At 39.7% G+C, this 18,228-nt stretch overlaps 1 protein-coding gene across 1 annotated transcript in view; it reads right to left on the bottom strand.

The window, feature by feature from the left end:
- XPO4 (exportin 4) overlaps positions 1-14,176 on the bottom strand; it is a 54,228-nt gene extending 40,052 nt beyond the window's left edge. The window contains exons 1-3 of the mRNA XM_009870368.1: positions 14,076-14,176; positions 10,424-10,565; positions 10,023-10,161 (exon numbers count right to left, since the gene is read on the bottom strand). Coding sequence (XP_009868670.1) covers positions 10,023-10,161; positions 10,424-10,565; positions 14,076-14,169 — 375 coding nt within the window. The 5' untranslated portion in view covers positions 14,170-14,176. The remainder of the gene's footprint in view (positions 1-10,022; positions 10,162-10,423; positions 10,566-14,075) is intronic.
- Between the last annotated feature and the right edge of the window lie 4,052 nt (positions 14,177-18,228).

Raw genomic sequence — 18,228 nt, 5'->3', positions numbered from 1 at the left:
CTGCACCTGCACTTGCCCCTCACATCCATGAGGAAAATGTTAAATACTCCCCAGATATCCAAGTCACCAGAGAACAAGACCAAAGAAAAGATATCGGCCAGTAATTTAAAATTTACTGCAACAACTGGCAAAGAGGAGATTGCTCGAGATTGGTTTCCTAGAAGGTAGATGCCAACACCCCAGGAGTTTACAGACAAGAGCAGAGGCACGGATCGAGACCTGTTAACCTGTCCTTGCAATGTCAAGTATTTACATGGAGCTGCATATAAAACCACTGCTGCTTCCCAAAAACTGCCATAAAAGTACAGGAATTTATCTATATTGTTGTGCATAGCGGTAATATTGCCATTTTCATATGAAGATTAACAAACTAATTAGTTAAAAATGTGACCTCTTCTGAACACACAATAATACATCCAAAACTCTGGAATAAAGCTTAGGTAAATTTCATTAAAAGTAAAATTTTACTTTATGAAAAGTAACTTTATTGAAGTTTAACTACTATTGTTTTAAAATATTTTTTTTAATTTACATGTATGTTTGGTGTGAAGACACCAAGTACCTCAACACAAATTGCAGACTATCAAAAGAAAGATTTCAAAAATCTGAAAAACAACATAATTTCGGATAATCGAATACAGTTGTGCTCTGTGAAATAAAATTACTTCCTCCTACATAAAATAAAATTGAATACACTTAATACATGTAAAGTTCTAGGGTGGAGGGTTTGGGGTTTTTTGTTGTTTTGCCGTGGTGTTTAAGGTTTTTGCTACACCACAGAAGAGATTAACAATCCAATACCATACAGTAATAAGCGGAAAATGCACGTGACTCTGGGCATCATATTAAAAGTCAGATCTGAACGTCTATTGTGCAGTAATGCCATTAACTTCATACCAGTAAGAGTACACCTCTGAACCCAGTTTGACTCACTCGCCAGCAATTTCGCTAGTTCTGCCACAAGTACATACTCAAACAATAACCCCATCGAACAAAATAAAATACTTCTCTTGTTGAGAACGGATTGCCTCTGAGAATAGCTTGGCACTCACCCCAGTTAGCTTTATTACCAGGAATAAACTTTATGAAAGATTGCTATACATAAAACAGACTCTCAGCTGCTCAAACAGAAGATCAATGGGACTTGTGATAAGAGATTAACTTGGCAATCAGACACCCGGTAGTAACATCGGTTTAGTGGTTTTCTTTTTAGATTACTCTAATAAAACACAGACACCACAGAACAACCATGCACCACTTTACCAGTAAACAACATTTTTATATATAATATCCATAAAACTTGTGATGCAGAAGGTAAATGCAATTTATTCCTCCAAATGGAATGTCCCCTATAGCAAAGTTAAAGCCATAATGTTTGAAGGGATTTCACACTTGTGCCTTGACTGCCCATGGAATAAGTGAACTGCTTTATTTTAGGGTAGTTGGGTTACAAAGCATCTGAAAGGAAGAAGAGTTCCAATACAGCTTAGGAAAAAATGGACATGTGGTACACCAGCTCTGAGACAGGAAAGCCAACAGACTTAAGTGCAACGAACTACTACACCCAGCATGTTTCCTCTGCTCTGAAATTCATTTCACTACAAAATCTGAACTATCAAGCAATGCATGCCCTGCCTTCTGCAAATGTCATTTATACCCACAGAAAAATAAGTAGGTATATTTAAAAGAATAAAGGTCTTACCTGAGCAGAGTAAATCTTAACATCTACCCTGTTATATTAGATCAATGCCAGCCTGGACATGCATGTAGACGATTTTTTGTCTCTGTCTGTATAATGTAAACTGTGTTACTGAAACCAAATGGAAGCCACAAGATTCATTTAATAATATCCCTAAACCAGCTAATTTTAACTTGCACAAGAGTAAGAAGAGTCAAAGAGTAAATCTATCACAGGTAGAATTTGCTGTGTTGCTCCAAAGTGATAAAATTCTATAGTGAGAATGTGTCAAAAGCAATTTTACCAAATGCGTTGTTTGAAGCTAGGCTTCCTTTATGAAGGCAGTAATATACTTCTTCCCTAACTTCCTCAACTAAGCACAGCTGTATTTGCTAACATTTTCAGAGTATCTAAATACAGAATGTAAACTGCAACTCCAAATGAGAAGGTTAGCAGGATGGCCACAGGACCAAAAGAAATACCACTATGTACCCAGAGTAACCGGGGCCACTCCAGCTTTTGAACTCCTGAGTATTGCAGCAGGGGTGGGGGGGAAACCCAGTTCCCAACTGAAAAAAATTGAATATATTCTGAAGAAATATAAGAACCCAATGGATTTTATCTGTTTCTTCCTTCCCACCTGAGGCAACTGGTGGAAAAAAAGCTGTAGAGCGTGGACAGGATGATAGGAACAGGGCCCACAGCTGCAGTTTTGTGGTGTCAGCAGTAAGGAACTGGCTGGGCAGCGCACCCCTTTCCTCCCATTCCCCCTCTGCCACCCTGCAGAGACTGACGAGCAGCACCAGCATAAGACAGCACGTCTACAGCGGCACAACGGGAGAGACCCTGCTCCCTCTTTCCTTGAGGAGAACCAGGCAAACCAAGCAAGGCAAAGCCCCAGGGCTGTGCTGAAAAAAGAGAGAACCAATTCCTCTGTGAATCACTGGAGGCCACAGGTAGATGATCTTGTGGCATGTGAAGCATGCAGGCTTTGCCCAGAGAGAACAGGGAAGCAGCAGCCTCTACTAATAATGGAAGAGGTCCAGGCGGAGTTTGATGGAGCTTTAGGGTGTAAAACATGCTTTTCTTTGTTTCTTCAGTGACAGACAAAGATGTGAAGCAGAAGTCAAGAGAAGGAAAAAAAAAAGTAATCTCAAAAAAAGCGCAATTGTCTGAAAACCATTTATCTAGAGCTAATACAGCCTTCTCTGGGTTTTATCCTTAAGGTCTAAAAGGCACCATCTGAATCTTCACTCCTACAGTAGCTGCATGAACAAATCTAAGGATTTTCAATTAAATTCAAAATAATGCATAGTGACACTAGTCATGCAGCTTGTCACCATCAGTATCACTCAGGTTTAAACATACATCGTCCTGGCAGGCGCTCTTTGGAGGGCAGGTGTCTCATGTCCTCCCTCCCTGCTTTTCCCAGTTCTCATTCCTGGTCCTTCTTGCCCACCACTGCCTGAAATACTATCAGATATGCCAAATCCCAGATTTGTTGGAGTTGGAAGGGATCTCTAGAGCCCAACTCCCTCTGCTAAAGCAGAATTGCCTAGAGCACATCACACAGGATTACATCCAGGAGGGTTTTGAAAGTTTCCAAGGGCGGAGACTCCACGACTTTCCTGGGCAGCCCGTTCCAGTGCTCTGTCACCCTCACAGTAAAGGAATTCTTCCTCATATTTAGATGAAAATTCCTGTGTTCCAGCTTGTGTCCATTGCCCCTTGTCCTATCATTGGGCACGACTGAAGGGTGTCTGACTCCATCCTCCCTGCATCCACTCTTTACATATTTATAGACATTCATAAGGCCTCATCTCAGTCTTCTCTTGTCCAGGCTAAACAGCCCCAGCTCTTTCAACCCTTCCTTGTAAGAGAGATGCTCCAGTCCCCCAGTCATCTTTGTTGCCTTCCGCTGGACTCTCTACAGTAGTTCCCTGTCTTCCTTGAACTGGGGAGCCCAGAACTGGACACACATTTCTGGATGTGGCCTCACCAGGGCAGAACAGAGGGGGAGGATGACTTCCCTTGACTTACTGGCCACATTCTTAATGCACCCCAGCATACCACTGGCGTTGGCAACGAGGGCACATTGCTAGCTCATAGTTAACTTACTGTCTACCAGGACTCCAAGATCCTTCTCCTCATGGCTGCTTTCTAGAACGTCTACTCCTAACCTATACTAGTGCATGAGGTTGTTCCTCGCCACGTGCAGGACTCTATATTTGCCTTTGTTGAACTTCATTAGGTTCTCCTCTGCCCAGCACTCCAGCCTGTCCAGGCCATGCTGGATGGCAGCACAACCATCTGGTGTGTCAGTCACACCTCCCAACTTTGTATCAGCAAACTTGCTGAGCATACACTCTGTCCCCTCATCTAGGTCACTATGTTAAATAAGATTGGACCTAGTACTGACCCCTGAGAAACACCACTGGTTAAAGGCCTCCAACTCAACTCTGTTCCATTGATCACAGAATCATAGAATCGCATCAGCTGGAAGAGACCTAGAAGACAGAGTCCAGTCTTTGTCCCAGTCCTATCAACCTACTAAACAATTTCTCCCAATGCACCATCCACCTGTCTCTTAAACACCTCCAGGGATGGTGACTCAACCACCTCTCTGGGCAGCCTGTTCCAATGGCTGACAACCCTTTCAGGATAGAAATTCTTCCTAATGTCCAACCTGAACCTCCCCTGGTGCAATTTAAATCTATTTCCCCTCATCCTATCACTCTCCACGAGGGAGAATACATCAACCTCCGCCTCCCTGCAACCTCCCTTCAGGTACTTGTAGAAAGCAATGAGGTCTCCCCCCAGTCTCCTCTTCTCCAGGCTAAACAGTCCCAGATCCCTCAGCCTTTCCTCATAAGACTTATCTTCTAAGCCCTTTACCTTTACAACCCTCTGGGCTCTATTACTAAAAATGAGCTGCATTATGTGGCTGTGCTCCACAGTCTCCTTAAAGGATCTGCTTAAAAAACAAAATAAAATAAAAAGGTTAGGAGGGAGAAGGCTGATTGTTTTTAACGAGACTTTCACACAGATCCAGTTTATTACTGAAGATATATATTCATAAGGGAGGACCTCTGAGAGACAGAGAGACTAAAGATCAAGCAGTTAGGACCAATAAGCTTCTCGAAGAGGCTTTTTCACTCAAGTCTGTTTGTGTGTCACCAGAGTAATCAAAATACAGGTGTAACACATCGAAAGGCATCATTTCTTCCTTCCCAGTGAACCTCTGAGGTCTACAGGCAAGGGCCTCCAGACCTGCACATCTCATGAGACGGCAGAATTGAGAAAACAGAGAGTCCTGGATGCCACACACAGAACAAGGCACACATCTCTCCTCTGGATCACGTCCTCTCACTTCTCACTCCTGTCTTTGAAACTGTAGCTCTGTTGTAAATTATAGTACTGGGAGCTACCAATTTCTAATATTAAAGTTATTACACGACTAAGCTGGAGTCTTCCTGTACTGCATCTCCAGTAAAGTAGGCTCCCTTTCAAAGGAAAAAGCAGATATCTTTAAAAGGTAATACAACGGTTAATACAACCAATAAAAAAATACTTATGTTTTAAAGTTCTCTTACATTTCTGAGTTTAACCTCATATTTGGAGTAGTTTCTGGATCCCTAAAACTCCCAAAACAATCTTTTAACACACTAACACAGGCCTTTACAGAGCACTTGTCAGCATGAAGGAAACAGCTTAAATATCCTGGTTTACCATCTGTTTTTTATACTCAGTATGTCTCAGGCAGTTATGTTCATAGATGAAGGCAGTAATTTTATTAGACCAGAAGATACAGATGGAGGCAGAGGGGGGGAAAATACATAAATGTTTTTGTCAAAGTGTAGAAGTCATGAGAGCCTCTCCAACTCTTTCTCTACCACAGGAGACAGCAACAGCTATAAATGGATCCAGAGGTAAAATTGCTCTTAAAGAACAGAAATAAAAGCCCATAAATGCTAAATAAATGTAACTAGTTATCTATGCAACCATTTTTATTGATAGATTAGTTTAAATGAAGATGAATGCCTAGAGTTCTGTTTATTAATATTTGACATTCCTCAGCAGTTTTAGGTAACCTGAGGCATCTCAATCTACTCTCTAGCCCAATCATGAACACTGGGAAGCCAATCAATAGATTTACAAACTTTGAGAAGAAACTGTTAGAATCCCAGAGCTCTTCCAGTAAGTCTTGACAAGCCTTCTTGCAAATACCAAAAAATTTAGACTTCAGGCATGGTGCTACTGTATGCGTTGTAGATCTTAAAAAAACCCCACAGCTTCCCACTCCCATGTCTAGTCCACAGCCATCAGACCCTTCTGTACCTGCCTACCCATATTGTGGAAGCAACTGAGGTATGACCCATAGCCTAGTCAGTTTTAGACAAAGTCCATCTGATTGTGTTCCCATGCAGATCTGGTCTTCGTCCTGGGAATCAGTCACCTTCACTGCCAAGATTCCGGTCCTTCTGGCAGGGATGAAGGACAAATGAAATGCTTCAGCTATGTAAATGCAGAATATTCTAACACAAAAAGAAAAGGTCAAGAAATTGAAGGCATTTATAGTCGAGAAGAACTTGGATCGCAATTCTCCAAAATCTTTAAATCTATGATAGAGAATATGTATTTGGCATTTCAAGATTGGCCCATGATACTGTGTCTACTGCCGGAAGCTGTCCCCTAGAGATGAAGATTTTGAAAAGTGATCCTCAAATTACTATTGGGGTGAGATTACAAGCTCTCCTTCATGAGCAGGAGGAGCCAGGAAAAACAAAATCAGGAACTTCAAAGCTAATCCTCGTCCTGTCAGAGGATTACTGCCTAAACTAATTTATAAAATAATAGTCAACCAGACCCTCTACAGTTTACTTTCCCTTCTCAGAAGGAGATTTCTTCCATGAGATCCATAAAAGTCCATACGGCAGAGAAGCAGCAGCAGGAGCCAACACTCCAGCTTCATGCCACACATCTCTCCTATCCCGGTAGTGTCCTGTTATTTCCTTAACACGTACACTATGTTCCACTATTAAGAGATTAACTCAATACTAAAGCCATCTTTCTCATCTCCTGCCCATTTTCTTCCTCTCATCACTATTCCTCTCTTCATTACAATCTCCTTTTCATTTTTGCATTCTCAACAGTTCATCCATCAGTCTTCCTCTCATGTCAGTTTGCCACAACATTGCTCAACACACCTTCAGGTTCCATCCTCAAAATACGTCTGTTTCTAAAGATATTTTCAAATAATACTTGAGAAGTTAAAGCATAAAGCATATCAAATCCTCCAAAAGGACATGTGCTAAAGATGTGGTACCATCTCCATTCACTGCTGTCCTTATCACACCAACCTTCAGCACTTGGCCCTGACAACATGTTATTGGAAAGTCTCAAAGATTTCACAGAGCAGGAGTGCCTAACACACAGAAAATTAGTACACATGTCCGATGGGAACTGGGTGGAGGGTTGCAGGGAGTGGAAAATATTAAGTATCTACTTTATTCTTCTAAGTTAAAGTAGCGCCAGGAAGCTTCAGAGCCAGCAGAGAGGAGAAAGCAAGAGAGAAGCAGGAAAGAAACCACTTCTCTTTTTTAAAAATAGCTTTCTCTTAATTACAAACTGCTCTAAAAGTCATTATCAACAGCCAAGAGCCATGTTTGAGAGCTTCAAACACTTTTCAATATGAAGTGACCTGCTGCTGACTCTGTATTTTATTTCTCAGCTGCTGGAGTGAACCTAAGCTAGGAGGACAAAAATGGGTGGGCAGTAGGTTAGAGGAAATAGGGAGCAGAATTCTGGGAAGGACACAGAAAGCGACCAAGAGACTTGACAGAGAGGCAGGAGTCACAAAGTGATGACAGACTTCTGAAACTCGAGTGTACACGGTTGGAAGCAAGAATGCACATACAGAAAAGACATATTAGAAAAGTAGGAGTCAGGGAAGTATGGAGGGCTGGAAAACATCTGCTGATCTCTTCTAACATCCATATCCTAGCCTCCTCCCTGACTTGGATAGAGGCCTGTTTTTATACATAACTAATATAAACACATCTCTGGTGAATTGCAGAAAAACCTGTGACATTCAGGTCTCTTCCAACCTTAACAATTCTATGACACGGCATGGCACTGCCTGACGGCACATCTCAGATCCTAAAATCAGTGTCACTCCCTTGGCTTCACCCTGAAGCACCCTGAGCCAAAAGCCAACACAGCAGCAAGGCAGCTCCACCCCTGTGGGTCCACACAGCCAGACAGGCACAGCTGAATGCTGCAGGAACACTAATACAAACCCCACCCACCCACATCTGAAAAGATAAGTGGATTAATTCACTGTATGACTTATTTCATACAACCTTTCAAAGTTAGACATTTACACCAGAGGTGTGCCCTGAACCCTCTCAGAGCTCAGTTGTGGCAGGTACTGTGCTAACACAGAATTTTATTGCTGCTTATTATTGTATATGCCAAGTCCTGGGTCATACGAAGCTGTGCCAGTACTAGAGTTTCTCATGCAGCAAAACCCCAGAAGATTACAAGAAAATTTTTATGAATGAGAACTATTTTACAATATAAAACCTCATACATACATGGGAGTACATGTTTATAACAAGCATGTCAAAGTCCAACAAACATATGCTTCATATTACAGAAAAAAAAAATGTTTGAGCAGCATCACATGTCATTTTATACTAGTAAGTCATATTAGCATACCAGGATAAAAAAACCAATGCTATACCCTCAAGACATTTTCAATGCCATTCTTAAAACTTGAGCAGCACACATACTTTGGACAAACCATGAAGAAAGTAGTATTTGTGAAGAGAGGCAGATACAGGGAAATGAAAAAAAACCAGGCCAAACTTGGTCTCTGCACGGTGGCAGCGAGCAGAAGTTGGAGGAGAGTGAAATATTGCCCCTTCCCCCAGCTAGAACTCCCCTGGGATGCACGCTGTCCTGCAGCAAACCCAGGATGATACCCTCACAGCAGGCAGCCTGAGCGTTCTGAATGCTGTGGTCAGTGTAGTGTGTCTGTATTAATATGTGCACAGAATACGACTGCAGAAGTTGGACTGTGCAAGAGTTTGTTCAAAGAAGACTTCTCTGTCAACGACCAGGTTTCTATTTGCTGGACTTTTATATCTTTACGGAAGGATCATATAAACTACATGAGTATACACACACTGGCATGTATAAAACAAAAACCTTGGGTTTAACTCCATTTTAATAATGTTTCCTTGGAAAAAAACCCATGAACTGAGCATTGCTCTAAACAAAGACCCATTTCTATCCAAATTACGCACAATGAAAAGGCTGAAATGTTCTCCTTGAGCTAAATAACTGTGAAATCAAGGTTTACATGTGTAACTGAAATTTCCATACCCTAGAGGGATATATATCACTTGTGCTCAGAGGTGACACGCTATTTTTAGGATCATGACACGAGTTACATTACTTCTACACTTTGATCAAATTTTCACAGTTAAATGTTTGCTGCTCACACCTAGCACAACCGCTGCTCTAATTTTTTTTTTAAAAGCCAGTTCCCTCAAGGTTTTTGTCTGAGAAGAGATTCAGTTACAGTTTCAGCCCGGAATCTATATACTCTCCGATTTGCATTTAGCAGAAGAAAAATCACCTCTCTTTAATCTCTAGTTACATGCCTCTATTATGACCTATTCTAAACTTATCTCCTGGCATAGCAAACGGAATTTCACTAAATGCATAGATAGATATTGGACACCTTGTTTCCACTTTGAGCTCAGTATGGAAGGTAACACTCACCCCTAGTAGTATGACATTAAATCTAGAGTAAGTTTTGTATTTCCATTCCACGTTTTACTTCCTCACACCCCTTTCTCTCCACCTACCCGTCTCCCAGAGAACAGCAGAGGCCTTTGCCTCTTGTTCCATAGCCTATTCCAACAGCTGAGCCACAGGAGGGTGCAGCACTGCACAGATGGAAGGGGAACTGAGCGTGTAAAGAACCTGACAGCTAATGGAAAATCCATTTTAGATCACACTGTTTTATTAAAGAAACACAGAAAACAAACAAACAAAAAAAATCCCACCCAAACATGGCACTTTAAGCAGCTATTCAGAGAAACCTATTCAGTAAAAAATATGGCATGCGCATCAAAGAACCACACATATGACTCCTAGTCCCAAAACATTCTTATTCAAAAAACTCCAACTTGGTAAATCATTGCTTGAATAGCTTTTGACTTAATTATTAATTTTAACCTTTAGGTAAGAGAATATACAAGTTTTTATAGTCACTATAACTTACGCTGCTGATAGTTTCCTTAAATTTTGAAGTAAAAAATGAAATACTCACCACAGTGGGGTTACCGCTGCTGATCAACTGGCTGACTTCATGAAAAATGCTTTTGCAGTCAATTGATTTGTCTAATGATCCCCGTTTCACTATGACCGCTACTGCTAATAGAATCTGCTCTCGAACATACTTTTGAAGGCTGCAAACAACATTGCAAAAAATATATTTGTACACAAATCTGAACATCAATGCTCAATAAAACTTTAAACACATTCATTTTTTCAAATGTTTTGTGTGAATTCATAAGGGAAAGCTTGCAACTCTACAGAAGTCAAAGCGTTTAGAATAGAAGTTAAATCATTCACGAAAAGGTCTTCCACCACTACACTCTGAGAAAGAAAAGAATAACCCAGTCTTTATGCAGAACCCTACATCTTCAGAGGTATTTCTTCTATACTTACTTAGGCCTTTGTAAGACATAGGTTAGAAGGAATGTTCGCAATGACTCGATGCTAGTTTTTTCCAAGAGAATCCATTCTCTTACAACTGCTTCCATTATCGCTGTAGCAGCTTGAAAAAGGACATAGTCCACTTTACTAGTTTCTGTGGGGAAAAACAAAGGCAACTTGAGCATCAGAGGATATGCATGTATTTAGTTGGTATGTATTTCCAAGAAAAACATTAATGTAATTTACTATTATTTATTATTAAATGTAGTTTTGTTGCTATGGAAACAGACCAAATTTACAACTCAAAACGAGGGAAAATAATAACCCAATTATCAACTTGTTCACTATCACTTAAGTCAGTGACTTGGGCAAAGAAAAGTTGGCTGTACAAGGAGATTGGGTCAAAGATCGGGAAAACAAGAATGTCAACACAACTGTGGAACAAAATAAAAAAGACAACAGATTTAGTCCCAATACATTAAGATATGATTAAACTGACAGGCATGGTAGAACTGAAGACTCTGCTGTCATTTGGGTGTTTGTCTGTGGAAGCAACAATCATAAAATTGCCTGTATTTTATGGATGATAATGAGAAGCAAGTCCACTTACACCTAAAGATAACATTTATGTTTAACAATCAAACAAAAGGCTTTCCAGACTGGTGTCTTTAAGGTTTTCTACATCATATTCAAGCTTCCATATTTTTCTTGAGGTAATCAAAATAAAATTTCTGACCACAACATAAAAATCATTAGCCCTTACCATCTGATTGCTTTGTACATATATGCATTAAAGAAACTAGAAAAGACGTTAAAGAAAAGGTAACAGTTTGGGTGACTATAAAGTATGAGTTTAAAAGAAATCCCAGAATCTGAATTTTACTTATAAGATGATAGAAAGCTATGGAGACTTCTGTTGTTGTTCCTTCGCTTTTAAAAATTTTAGTTTAGTAACAGCAGGTAGTATCTCAGTAGCTGGTTTCAAAACATTCTGAGCTCTGTAGAAAACACAGAAAGAACATCCAGAAATGGTGTAGCCACAGTGTGGCAAAAGCATAAAATACACTACAGTGGACTACCTTCCAGAACTTGAAAAATCGTGTTTGTTTCAGATAATGGACTTTAAGTGACCACAAACCAAACTTAATTCCCCTGATTATATTCACAGAAGTTTATAATACATAATTCCTTTATATGCAAGTCCTATATCCAAGATAGCAGTCAATTCGCTAACATGTTTTTGAGTAATTTAATCAGGCTCCAAATCTAAACCCTATACAGGTAAACACGCTTAAATCAGAATAAAGTACACTTAGCTTAATTTGGAAAACTAAGTAACCAATTAAAAGATCAATGTGTGCGTCTAACACTTACATAAAAACAAGTCAAATTATTCCTGCATAGGAATTTTAATTCTGACATTTGTTAACTTCTGGGTCTTTGGCTTTTCAAACTGTACAAAGCTCGCACAAAAAGAGAATGCTATTAAAAAAGAGGAGGATGGAATTTTCTCTTTGCATCAAGAACCACAGATGCACAATTGCAATCGTTAACAGCACAGACCTTCAGCACTCAGTGTGAGCTTTTAGGTAGTCAGAGCACCACTATACCCTACATGAAGTTACTGAAGAAAGGCAGGGCGAGTTTTGCCAGTACAGTTACCAGCTGTAAACAGAAAAACGTAGAGCCTCATGCTTCCTGGGTTCAGTTCCAGGTTTCTGAAGAAACTGCACAGTAGCGGCTGTTCCCCTTTTTCCTTATGCTTGTCATTTCCATTGTTCTTCCTGTACAACCCTCTTTCCATGAATGCCGTCAACATCCCTGCTCTGCCTCCCCCTAATTCCAATTCCTGTCTTGACCATTTTTTTTTTCTTTCTTTTTGAAGCCATCTACTCTGATCCTCTTGTTCTCTCCCGTCCTTACCTGAGCACACCCCTTCAGTACCCAAACACTTCCAGCTCTTTTACTCTTCTCCCTTCTCTGGTTCCTGATTTCATAATCTCTGCCTCTCCCTTCTCAATTCCCAACTCTTAACTAGCTGTTCTTTTCTGCCTAGACTGTACAAACACTTACTCCAGAAGCACAAAGTTTTGGGAAAAATCTCTCAGTTCCAGGTCTCAGTATCACAACTGCCTACACTGCCAGGAAAATCCTGTCCAACGTGGAAACATGCTGGTTTCTCAGTGGTGGTAGGATATAAACAGTTTAAGGATGTGCTATTTCCAGACATCCAAAAGGTGTTAAAGGCGGCATCACATTCCTTCCAACCAGACACGTTTCAGATGGGGAATAAAAAAAGAAAGATATCTGCAGTGATAGTTCAATATTAATGCTAAATTGAATTTCCTTCTCTGATGAGATGCAGTGATTTCGTGTTTTTTTCATTATTTATTTCTGATTAGTGACGAACACATCAAAATGGTCCATGAAAAAAAGTTACATAGGTATGTTCTTTTGCCCACTTAAAATTCTCTAAAAATCAATGTGAAAATAAAAGGCATTGATTCTGCTGACGCAAAGCAAAAAGCATGATTACAGTCTTCATGATCCAATGAAGTTTTACTATAAAATACTAAAGCCAGAAAAAACTCGTTTGCAGAAAAAAATTTGGTTGGGGAGTGGGTGTAGGAAAAGAACTACACCCTGCTCTATATAACACAGTACAATTTAATAACACAGTAGTAGACCTGCAATATTGTCATCACAGTATTCACAAATTGTCTCTAATCCCGTAAATTTAGAAATAACTATGAAAAAAAAAGAATTAAGTATGAAATCAATAATATTTTACACATAACTCTCTCTTCATTCTGGCAAGTTCTCTGAAAGAGAAGTTGCTCTTCGTAGTTTTGGCATGTGCTATTTTCTATAAATTTCCAGATTTCCCTCACCAGCTTTCACTGAAACTTCTCTCTTGCCTCCCCTCAATACTCGCATCTGGTCAGTAGAGTAGTGCTGACCAGGAATCTTACGTGCTTACTTCTCCTGCAATTTTCAGATCATTTAGCTGCCAAACCTGAATTAGTCTCTATAGCACCTGTAAAAACAGGTCTTTTTTAAAGACTTGTAACACATTTACAGAATTTTCATTAAAATCCAAGAATTTTCTGATAAAAGGTGACACCTACCTATCTCTTTCCTTTCTCCACAGATTTAACCCCACAAAACTTCAAATCAATACTCTGTTGCTTGTACCAGGTAGATAGAAGCTTTCCTAACTACTTTTTTTTTTTTTTAAACACAATAGTTAGGCTGTTAACAGCAACTTAATGAGAGATTCAACCTGAAATAAATTCTCATTGTGGAAAATTTCAAAACCAGTATAAAATCTGACAAAAGTGTATAAAATTGCATTGTTGGTTGATTTTATGGGAAGCATCAAGTCAAGCAATCACAGTACAGGCAGTTCCGCAAACTGCACAGATTAGCAAAAATCATGTCACAGACAAAGCCTGAATGCGTTAAATCAGTTTAAGAACTCAGCTGCAATGTTACCTTACAGTTTTAAAGCTGCCAGAAAAAAAACCAAAAAAGGCAGCAACACCCTCCATCAAAAAGTACCCCTCATCAGAATAAAAACTGATGCCCACATTCTCAGCTGCAGAACAGCACAGTTCTAATTATAAAAACAGGTACATCCTTAACTTCGTGTATTAAAACTTACCCAAAATATGTTTGCAGACAGCAAATGGTGATTTTGATTTTCTAAATGATAAGAATATGTGCTCAGCATGTTGGCGTTGTTCATTGTTGACCATGGAAGGTGGTGCCTAAAAGAGAGTGCAAAAAAAAAAAAGTTAATAAACCACTAAATAGCCCTCCCAATTGTAAATATAGATAAGCAATAGCATGCACTTACAAATTATTTGCCTTGTTAAACATCAAAACAAAGTATCTTTTGGCAAAACCGCCTGCTTTTTCTTTCTACACTGCATATTTATATCATGTGCACATAAGTTTGAATACAGAGACATCAGGCAGAGAGCGAATAATTCTAAGTATTATGTTCAATATATCTTAGATACTGAAAGTATTATGTTCAACTATTCAAACAAAAAATATTGCACACTTCTAAGCTCTGCTACACACACTCACACTCGTGGAAACAAAGTGCTATTTTTTATTTAGTTCTACATTTGTTTTAAAACATTGAATTGTATAATAAATCTGAAGTATTAAAAAATTGCAACCTGCACTTTCTAAGAACATCGGCAGTAACACACTACCCTCTAGTGTTTAACGCTGAAGTTGACATCCTAAAGACAGGGTGAGGGCTCCCACTGAAGAACTGGGTCAGCTCGTTTGGGGGTTCCCCACCTGCCTACGGCCATCCCCTTACACACCCGTCCCCTCACACCACGGGCACCCGCTGCTCCACTGCTGATGCCAGTCAGCTCCACGGAGGTTTCTACCTGAAAATCGATTAGAGGTAAACCAGAAAATGACACAGTAACCTGGACTGTTGTGAGGTGTGATATCGCCTACGGAGCGCAACTGAGAGTCAGCGGCCTCATCTCATTGAGTAATACCAAGGTCCCCCACTCTGCTGTCTCAAAAAGGTGAAAACAACCTGTCAAAAGACTTCAGTTGCTCCAAAATACCAGTCCCTGGCAATTGGAGCAGAACCTGTGTGCTGTGTATCTTTTGGTTTTGATTCACACCTACTGCTTTGGGAAGAAAAGCACGAAGACCTTGGCATAAAGATCAAGGTTTTTAACTTCAGTGAAATATTTTGCAGTAAATAAAACACATAAAATCCGATTTAATTCCTTCACCTCTGACAAAACACAAGATGCCAGAAGATTCAAATGCAAACAAGCAACAGCACAGATTAGAACTCAATAATTTGAGTAAAGGAAGCAAGGGAAAGCAGGCTGCTGATCCTTGGACCGAGGGGATTCTAATTAACAGCTGTGCTCCTTCTTCCACAGCAAATCTCTGACTCTCAAAACTTTTTCTGTGCAGATGTGATGAATGCCTGTGAGGGGAACACCATAAGCAGCGGAGGAAGGCAACTGTGAAAAAAGCCTTGTGGATGCCGAGAATGCGCGTGAAGAGCAAACCAGGGCTACCTGATCTTGGACTAATTTTGCATTAACAAAGTCTATTTGAGCTTGTCATATAGAGATCATATTTACTTTCAGTGTTTTGTAATAATTAAGGGAACTTTCAGGGACATCAGCAGCAAATTATGGCACCATTAAAAAACGACAATATTAAAGTTTTATGGGAAATACCCCATAAAATTATGAAGTTGGAGGTTTCTTTTGCAGTTATATTATTTTAAGTCTTCTGCTTCTCTGAAGACTGATTACTGAAGACCTTTGGCACCTTGGAAAGGCACATAGCACCCCATATTCCTCTATTAATTTTAAAAATCACAATAATTTAATAACACATTACACAGACTCAGAATCGTCCAGAACAGGTGTAACAAGTAACCTTTAAACTGCACTACAGAGCCACCAGGGGGAGCTTAAAGATCAGTCTACTGCCTTCACTGAATTTAAACAGCCGCTACCTGTACACTGACAGTGAAGTACAGCTATTTCAAAGCTTTAAAAGGAAAGCCCAGCATATACATACTCTGTGTACAAATTTCACATTACAAGAACCCTGGTGTAAGTAAGCTCGAGAGCTCTAGAAGGAGGTGTCCAGCACCCCCTTGGCAGAGTTAGAAATGTGCCCCAAGCACCCATCGTGCTTGGAGGGTCCCCCTAAAATATCTACATGTTCACTCCTTCAAACTCCTCTGTACCGTTCAGCTTACAAGCAATTAAAAACCAGTGTGCTAAATGCGCCAAAAGAGCTTGATCGTTAAACTATTTCCAGCAACACCACTTTCCTTTCTGTGCCGTCCGATGTTACCGCTAACAGCCATCTGCTCTCTCTTTTGCCTTACCAGTTACCGACTGATACAAAGGTCTCCAGGACAATGTTCATCTTTCTAGTTTTAGCATCGCAAGATATAATAAAACTATAACAAAGCCAACGAGCATACGTTAGATCTACACCCTGCACATGCTTAGAGAAATCCCATACTTCCTCTATGTGATTGTAAAAAAGTCCTTGCTGTGATTTTATTGCTGAAGGAAAAAGCATGCAAAAGCCAAGGTCTTTTCTTTCCTTCTCACTTTTCTTAGAAGAATACAAATAATTCTGATGATTCTCCTCAAGCTATTAACAGTAAATGAGTCAGTAGAAAACAAAATATTTTGAAAAGAGCAGGAACACTAAACTCCAGGAGGAAATAAGCATCTGTGGAGTCAAAAGTAGAAAACACATTGAACATCTCACAGTCAGAAAAGACTGAGAAGAAAAATAAAAAAGCAGCAAGGAGTTGGAGACTGCGGTTTTACTTATTATGGCAAATACAGTACTTTCTACCACTTTGGGATACAGGCAGACAGATGCAGTTTGAAGGACTGTGTTGGCACAGATTAGCTGGACCAAAAAGCTGCCCAACTCACAGGTACAAACATGAATTTCTGGTATAGTGTAAGCATGCTCCAACTTTCTTCAGCCTGACTACAGCTCCTTCTGTACACAAAGATCAGTTCTGCCAAGAACAAGTCCCTCAGTCTGCATCTCAAATGCAGTCAAGCCTTTCAAAAGTTAGGCAGCGATCTTCAATGGTAGGAAGAGAGAGCGATACTACGATCTTATATCCTCGATTAGATTCTTAATAGCTTCCTTTCACAGACTCACCACTCAGCATTTGTTTTTTTAACTTTTCATACATTAAAACAAAAAATTTAAACAGCCCACCCTCGGGAGATAACCTATCCCAGCTTACGTGTTACAGCAATGAGATAATTACTTTGGAAGGGCAAGAACTGTTCTGTAAAACCAATCTCAAACTGGGTTTTGCCTTTCTTGACTTTTAGAGACTAACTACTTCACAAAAATCAAAACATAACTTTCCTGCAGTTACCTTTTCTTTACAGCATGGAACCCGATGAAAACAAAACCAGATTCGGCCTTTCATCAGAAGTGAAAGTTTCACTTCAATGAGTTCAAGGTCAGCACATCCCTTGACATTCTCCTTCTCCCCTTTCTTAACACTATGAGAATGCTACAAGAAACTCTGTCACAGACAAAACTCCATCATTCCTCTTCACACTAACAAAACAAGAGGTGCACCAACATTGTTCAAAACAATGGTTTACCTCTGGAAATCTCCAAAATAACCTTTGGGGTTTTTCTCTCTACAAAAAAAGAAAACACAGACTTCTCATTTCTAACTTTGATCATCTTTTTTTCTGCTCCTCCCTTGATGGCACATCGTCAATTCAGATGATACAATATTATTCACTGATGCTACTGCACAACAATTAAAAAGGTTAAAAGTTTAGCGAACATTACCCAGGAAGAAACAGATTAATGCAGATATTACAAATAATTTAAAATATTAATTCATAGTGATCCTCGCAACAGGAAAGAAGCTGATGTGAAAAAAGCTTAGACCAACCGTCATTTGGGAAATGGACATATGACTAGGAAACATCTGGTGAAGGTACCCATGGAAAAAAATAAGGGGTTCGGGGTTTTTGTTTTCTTTTAAATAGGAGTAGTTAGATGCAGATAGAGGATCTGAAGCTACACATACGTATTCAGAATCACACACTTAATACAAGAATTTCCTACCTCAGTAACAGGCCTTTTTATAAATATATAATTATGACTTGCCAGGATACAGGCTGCCAAACAATAAAGGTAAGAGATAGGAGAAAGGTAGCAATTGGGTTGCAAATATCAGATGCTCTCTTGGTAAGACTGAAGTTGAAGTCACAGAATTACAGAATTGTTGAGGCTGG

Source organism: Apaloderma vittatum, unplaced genomic scaffold (genome assembly GCF_000703405.1).
Source record: "Apaloderma vittatum isolate BGI_N311 unplaced genomic scaffold, ASM70340v1 scaffold9885, whole genome shotgun sequence".
Taxonomy (NCBI): domain Eukaryota; kingdom Metazoa; phylum Chordata; class Aves; order Trogoniformes; family Trogonidae; genus Apaloderma; species Apaloderma vittatum.
This window is presented reverse-complemented; position numbering and strand designations above follow the sequence as displayed.